The sequence below is a fragment of the Harpia harpyja genome, chromosome 12 (genome assembly GCF_026419915.1).
Source record: "Harpia harpyja isolate bHarHar1 chromosome 12, bHarHar1 primary haplotype, whole genome shotgun sequence".
In the NCBI taxonomy this organism is placed as follows: Eukaryota; Metazoa; Chordata; class Aves; order Accipitriformes; family Accipitridae; genus Harpia; species Harpia harpyja.
The window spans coordinates 33,604,846-33,611,890 of NC_068951.1; the positions used below are offsets into that span (position 1 = coordinate 33,604,846).

The 7,045-nt window shown below is 62.2% G+C and overlaps 1 protein-coding gene across 1 annotated transcript; it reads right to left on the reverse strand.

Annotated features, from left to right (window-relative positions):
* Window positions 1-2,074: 2,074 nt before the first annotated feature.
* Window positions 2,075-6,667, reverse strand: NMUR1 (neuromedin U receptor 1). Its single transcript, XM_052803894.1, has 4 exons — window positions 6,557-6,667; window positions 5,567-5,908; window positions 4,209-5,105; window positions 2,075-2,945 (listed from the first exon to the last, which is right to left on the reverse strand). The coding sequence occupies exons 3-4, from the start codon at window positions 5,101-5,103 to the stop codon at window positions 2,542-2,544; spliced, it is 1,299 nt and encodes a 432-aa protein (XP_052659854.1). The 5' UTR covers window positions 5,104-5,105; window positions 5,567-5,908; window positions 6,557-6,667; the 3' UTR covers window positions 2,075-2,541.
* Window positions 6,668-7,045: the final 378 nt, after the last annotated feature.

Sequence of the window (7,045 nt, forward strand, 5' to 3'; positions counted from 1 at the left end):
TTCAGGATGATTTTCAGGGTGATCCCTGGCCCAGCTGTGCATGGGGGGCGGGAGGTGGGGCAGCTCCCAGCATCGCCGCCCAACTCACTGGGGCCTCAGCAGCACATTCCCCTCCTGCATCTCAGAGAAGGGAATTTGGGGTAACCGAGGAGGACGGGGAGTCCCAGATCAGGGGATGGCAGGGCAGCTGGGGACACAAGGCTGGATGAAGGCAAAGCCAATGCCTCACCTTTCTGGCTGCTCTGAACTCCACTTCAGCTCCGCTGAGCCCCAGGACCCCCCCAAAAACCCCAGGGGGGCACACACTGTCCTCTGGCACTGACCAAGGAGCTTGAGCTGGAGCAGCTGCAGCTATACCCTTGCACAGCCTGGCTGCTCACAAGCAGGGGGACAAGTCCTCCTGACTCATGGCATGAGGGACCCCGAAGGTCCATGCAAGTGGCTGTCACTGCGTAATAAAATGCTTTTGACTGTCTATTAAAAAGCCATTCCCCGGAGATTTGCGGCTGGGGAAGCGGCCAGGTGAAGTGAGATGGTGCAATGACAGCCTTCAAGGAGGCATCAGTCACATCCACACGCACAGCAGTGGTGAGGGACCCCACATGGCTGCCAGGGTGTTGTCCCCTGCCAGGACTATCAGCGATGGGAGCTGGAGAGGTAAGAAAATAGATGGTTCTCGATGCCCTTGGCCACGCTGACATCCTCTGGAGAGAGGCTACGAGCAGCCGGCAGGACCCTGAAGTGCAGACCCACGCCTGCCCTCACCAGCAGCACCCCACAAGGGCCGAAGAAGGGCTTTGCCCACGGCAGACCCTGCTGTGGGGATGGGGAGTGGGGAGGGGAGCCGGCCACACTGCCCCCAAGCCAGGGACTGGGTCGATGTGGGCAGGAGAGAGTTTGCAAGTCCCAAATCCTGTCCATTCTTGTTTGCTAGCCTAGCCGTGGCCCGTGTGATGTGCTTAGGAGGGGCTGGAAGCAGAGCAGCAGCAGGCAGAGATGCCCCTGCCAGCGCTCTGCCTGGGGCTTGCTCCTCTGGTATTTCTGCTCGGGTGCCCAGGCGAACCCCGCTGGCACATCCATGCTGCCCAGGGGCACGGCCGCGGGATGCCGAGCCAGGGGAACCTTCCCGGCTGGCTGCGGGGAACTGGGACTGGGGAAGTCATGAGAGGCAAGAGCTCAAGCTGCTCGGACAGCCCCTCAGGTGGCATTTCGGAGCCTCGATATTTCATCCTGTGATAGGACCTGGCGTGTGCCGGGAAGTCAGCGGCATCGATCTCAGACAGTAAATCGATGGGTCCTTCCAGCCTGGGGGAGTGCGACCAGCCAGCCCATGCTCCCTGGCATTTTCGTGACATTTACCAAGCTGCGTGTCTGGGGACAGATTGATCGCCACCGCTCCGAAGGCAGCTCCCCCTCTCCAATGGCCCCAGCCCCAGCTCAGCCTCAGCATCCCAGAGATGCGGAAGGCTGCGTGCATGCCGTTCATGCTTTCCCTGCCATGCCGTGCCCTGAGCCCTCCCAGCCCTGTAGACCTGCCACAGCAGCAGAGCCCACAGGCAGAGCCAGTGGGACACCCCTGGTGCCCGTCACCCTGGCACATGGCCTGCCCATCACCCCCCAGAAGGGTGGCCCATGTTCAGTCCTGTGCTGGGAACAGAGCTGGGTCCTGGGGGATGCAACCGGGGCACAAATCAGTCCAACAGCTTTTTTTAATTCTCAGTGAGGCTTGGCCCATGCAAGGCAGGGATGGAGGAGGGCTCCCCGCGTTCCCCGGGGGTGCAGGGGGCCACAGTGGTTTGAGGAAGAGGAGGGTGGCACCCACCAGATGGGTTGGAGGGGGGAGAGTGGGGCATGTTTGTGGGGCACGGGGAAGGCGCAGAGCTGTGCCTCGGCACTGCAGGCAGCCTGGGGCTCGTGTTGTCCTGTATTTTCCCCTGCAGGCTCCAGCTCTGGAGGGAGCAGCCATGCTCCTTCCCTTGCTCTTGGGGGGGCTGGGGTGGGAGGAAGGCTGGGAGCAAGGAGCTGTACCGGCATTCTGCAGTCGGACACCGGCTGGCACCACTGGTGGTGTGCAAACCTCTCCCACCCCCGTGGGTCTCAGCCTGCGTGCAAGCACCTCTCAGGGCACCCATCCAGCACGGAGTCCCAAAACAGCCTGGGGTGCCTCACACGCTCAACACCCACACCCATGGGTTCACCCTACTGGGCCGGGAGGGATGGGATGTTTTGGGGGATTGCTGGCACATCCCTGACATAGAAGCCAGCCATCCTCGCACCATGAGGGATGCCCTAGCCTTGGCCAGTCCTGATGCTGAACACAGCGGGTGCAATGCATCCAGGGGACAGCATGGCCACCACCACCGTGTCCCTGGAGCAGCACTGCTGAGAAAACCAGCCTTTGCATCCCAGCGGGACAGCACAGACAGGTGGGGACCCCTCCATCGCTCCTGCCCCACTCCCCATCACGGGATGGGTGCCACGGTCAGCTGGATGCTGGTGGTGAGGAAAGCTGGTCCCAGTCCCCCTGCATCCTCCCACTCTTCAGCAGAGGGATGTTGCGTGGGTGGTGGCCTGGCCCCCCTCCACCTCCTCCAGCTCATACTCCTCGGCATCGGAGAAGGGCAGCCCATTGGCACTGGGCATGGGCTCGCACTCGGTGCTGCGGGTGGTGGCGTGGGTGACGCTGGGCGAGTATTTCCGTGACCATGGCGGGCTGTGGCCAGGGTGGCACATCACCTCCTTGAACATCTCCCGGAAGCGGGTGGACATCAGGTTGTAGAGGATGGGGTTGGCAGCTGAGCTCAGGTAGAAGAAGATGCCTGAGATGATGTGGACGTACTGGAACATGTGGAGCATGTGGCTGGTCCAGGTGGAGATGAAGCTCCAGACGAGGCGGTCAGTGTGGAATGGGGCCCAGCAGATCCCGAACACCACCACCAGCACAACTGTGGGGAGCCAAGGAGCTGGTGTTACTGGGGGGATAGGGCTCACCCCCTCAGGGACCTCCAGTGCCTGGCCAAGCACTGCCGTTTTGGCTTTAGCCATAGCAAAGAATAGCCAAAAAAGCACAGGAGAGAGGGGAAGGGCCCCCCCAGTGCCTTTTTGACTTGCCATGGAGGGGCTAGAGGTCTGGACAGGATCTTCCTCCCTCCATCTCCTGCCAGGGCTGCTCCAGGTACTGCTGCACCACGCGTCTCTGCTCCCCATCGGCAGGTGGCTGGCCCTGCCACAGCCCCGCGGCCACACAGCATGGCTGGGGGATGCCCCTGTGGGCATCCAGGCTCTGGGCACCCTGCCACCTTTGCCAGCAAAGTCCAAGGAGTAAGAGCTATTTGCACCCTCTCCCTGTGCTCTGGTTTGTGGGGTTTTTTTATAATCCAGCTCTGCTGATGGAAAGGAAGGGGGGTGATGTATAGGTGGTCCTGGGGTCCCCAGCCTTGCCATACCTGTGACACACTGCATCTCTGTGGCACGCGGGGACAGGTACCCCCTTGTCCCCCTCCCAGCCCTGGTGCCAGGAGAAGCAGAGTTACCACTTGTCTGGGATGTGGCAGGGAAGCAGCCCTGGCCCTGCCAATGGACTAGGCTGGGCAACCCGCCATCGCTGTGCAGTCACGGGGCTGGGAGCACACGGAGGTCAGCGTGCCAGGGAGAGATGGCTACCCAAGGGCAGCCAGCTCCTGCTGCCAGGAAGGGGGCCAGAGGCTGCAGGGCTGGGGCTGGGGAGGGGGGCAAGGGTGCAGAGCAGTGGGACAGAGGGATGGTCCAGTCAAGCCTTGGGTCAGTATATCACTGCCCCAGGACAGTCACAGCGGTTGCAGGGTGGGGTAGGAACTGGTCTGTCTTTGGGAAATCCCACCACCACCAATAGCACATGAGGTCTGGGTTAGGGGACGGGGGACAGGTTCCCCCATCCCATCCCAGCTCCTTTCCCTTTCTCACCCAGCACTTTCCTGGAGGAGGGGAGATCTCACATCTGGGAGGGAGCTGGCATGAGCAATCCCCACCACTGGACCAGAGCCACCAGATCTGCCTTTGGCCTGACACCCCATGAGTGAGCCCTGCAGCCTTCCTCCAGGATGACCCAGCCTCAGTGCTCTGGACTGGCCGTGCCTCAGTTTCCCCCCAGTACCCTCCCAACACAGCCTTGGGAGATAGCCCCTGGCTCCGCCCATCCCCAGCATCGGACTTCCCAGCATTGCACTCACACAGCATCTTTGTGACCTGCCTCCTCTTGACTTTCTTCTGCCCCCGGGGGTTGTGGCAGTCACGGTCGCTGCTGGACTTGGCTCCCAAGGCCTCCAGCATCTTTTCTTTCTTGAGCTGCAGGCCGATGAGCAGGTAGAGGATGCTGATGGTCCCCATGGGCAGGAAGAAGAAGATGACAGTGGTGATCTGGATGATGAGGTTGTAGGTCAAGCGTGGCTTCACCAGGGTGCAGATCTCTGAATCAGGCACCCACCCTCGGCCGGGCACATAGAGAGGCTGCAGCCCATGGAGGCTGGTGTTGGGGATGGAGCAGACAACCGACAAGAACCAGATGGTGACGATGACCCTCTTGGCATGGTTCCTGGTCACCACGTACTTGGCCTTGAGCGGGTGCACCACGGCGATGTAGCGTTCCACGCTCAGGGCTGTGACATTGAGGATGGAGGCAAAGCAGACGGCCTCGAAGAGCAGTGTTTTGAAATAGCAGCCGCTGGCGCCCAGCAGGAAGGGGTAGTTGCTCCACATGTCGTACAGCTCCAGCGGCATCCCCAGCAGCAGCACCAGCAGGTCGGACACAGCCAGGCTGAACAGGTAGTAGTTGGTGGGCGTCCTCATGAACCGGTGCCGGAGGATGACGATGCAGGTGAGCGTGTTGCCCACAGCCCCCACCACGAAGATCAGCAGGTAGATGACACAGACAGGGACAAAGAAGTTGGACCGTCGAGGTCCCAGGTACTTATCCCGCAGCTGCTCCTCTGTCAGGTTGGCATCCTTGGGGTCGAAGAAGGTCTCTGGGTGAGTTCTGTTGCAGAGGTCAGGGCTGATGGGCTCCACAAGAAAGTCTTGCTGGGGCAGGGGGAACTCTGGGCCGGAGCAGTTGATGTAAGGATTCATGGCTGCAGAGAGATGGGGAGGTTTGTGAGATGCTTTCCCAACCCCTCTGCTGCCCCTGCTCCCTCTGCCCCTCTCCTTATTGGTGTCAGGGTGTCAGGATGCTGCTGATGCAGCTCTGCATCCTTGTACCCATCCTGCCCCAGCCACAGCCTTTGCTTTGGGAAACCACCCAAAATCTCCCCCTAACCTCCCTCCAGGTTTCCCAAGCGCTCCTTGCCTCATTTCCCATCCACAAACAACCCTGGCAGCTCCCCGGCCCGCCTTGGCCCTCTCACTCCACCATCGGGGGGTGCCAGCAGGGCTGTCCCCTCTCCCTGCTCCTGAAGCAGAGCAGGACATAGCCCCAAAGCCAATCCCCCAAATTGATCCCAGCTCTAACTCTACCAGCCGTGCAGAGGGACTGATGGAGTGACAGTAAAACAGCCAGAGGGAAAACTGATTTTCCAACCCAAGAAGGACTTACGGCTTTTGGGGAAGCTCCAGATGAAGGCTGAGGTCCCACCAGCCCTGCACCAGACGGGGTCGGACTGGGGAGGGTGTGGGAGGGGATGGAGACTTCACTGCCTTAAGAGGCAGACTAATGAAATCCTGCTGCTGTTGTCCCTCGGAGCTCAGCTCAGAGAAGCCGCCTCCCCTTATCCACCTTCTCCCTCTCGTCCTCTGTTAGTGGAGAGGCTGGCAGGTGAGCCGGGGGGGTGCCGGGGGCTTCCTTTCCCACCGCCGAGCAAACAAAGCCGGTGCTGAGACCCTACCCCTGCCGGGGGCTGGCTCCTCGTTTGCAAAGCAGCACTGCTGAAAAGATGCTCTTCAGAAAGAGAGAGGAAACAACGTTAAAGTAATAAACTCCATTGACTCTCTAAGAGAGTCCCGGGGTAGGGCGTCGCGGCCGTCTCCAGCTCCACCAGCAGCCTTCGCAATGAAGGGATTTGCCATTTGCGTGGCCTCCGTGGTAAGGCATCGATCAGCCCCACTGCCGTCCTGTCACTGCCAGGCGTGGGGGCCCACGCAGCGCCCAGTTGTCTGGGCTCATCTGGGGGAGATGCAGATGGACCCAGCATCTTCCTGGGGTGTCCCTGCTTCCAGATGTGCAACCCCTGGGTCACCCGAATCACTCCCCCATGGAACAGGTGGCTCCAGCCGGCTCCCGTCGCACTTTGGTGCAAGAAAGTTGCTGTGCTCGCAGCATCACCCCTCCCTCTGCGCCGGGGTCTGTTCCCTCCCCGCACCCAGTGTCTGTCTGTGTGTCTGTCTGTCTGCGCTCCTGCCTGTCCTCTGCACCGGCACCCGGTCCTGCTGATACCCCCCCCGCCGCTCGCAGGGCAACACTCCTGCTCTGTAGCTGTGCACAGACCCATGCGCACACGCATACACACCCTCGCATGTATGCACACATGCACACAGACATGCACACATCTATGCATGCACGCAGATGCACACACACACTCACACTCACGCGTTCCTGACCCCCACGGACGCGTGGCAGGGCGGCGTGTCCCCGCTCCACCCGCGGCTCCTCTCTCCTCCAACACGTACTTTCCCGGTCCGAGCCCAGCCTGGAGCCGGCGGAGCCCACGGGCGCCCACTCCCACTCCCGCCCCCGAGCCCGCATCCCGCGGGCGGCCCCTCCTCGCCTCCCCGGCCCGCCCCGGCCCCGCTCTGCCTGCGGAGGAGAAGGGCTGACGGCTGCGGAGCGCGGCGGGGGCTCCGTGGCTCCGCCACGACCGGGCTTTCCAGCCCGCCCCGGCCCCCCGGGGTGACACCGGGGGTGGGGGGGGCTGTGCCTGGCGGGGAAGGGGTCGGAGTAAGGGGGGAGGCGGCTGCGCATCGCTCCGCAGCTCTGTGAGACGGCAGAGGGCACGGCCGCCCCGCGGGACGGGCAGGCACCCGTGGGCACAGGTACAGGCATAGGTCCCTTCATCCCCTCCGAGGGTGACAGGGCCCG

Excerpts from the sequence above, each read along its gene's own strand:
- NMUR1 (XM_052803894.1), bottom strand. The coding sequence starts at position 5,103 with ATGAATCCTTACATCAACTGCTCCGGCCCAGAGTTCCCCCTGCCCCAG. Across the intron at positions 2,946-4,208 it reads GCAGGTCACAAAGATGCTGT|TTGTGCTGGTGGTGGTGTTC; the intron begins GTGAGTGCAATG and ends GGCTCCCCACAG.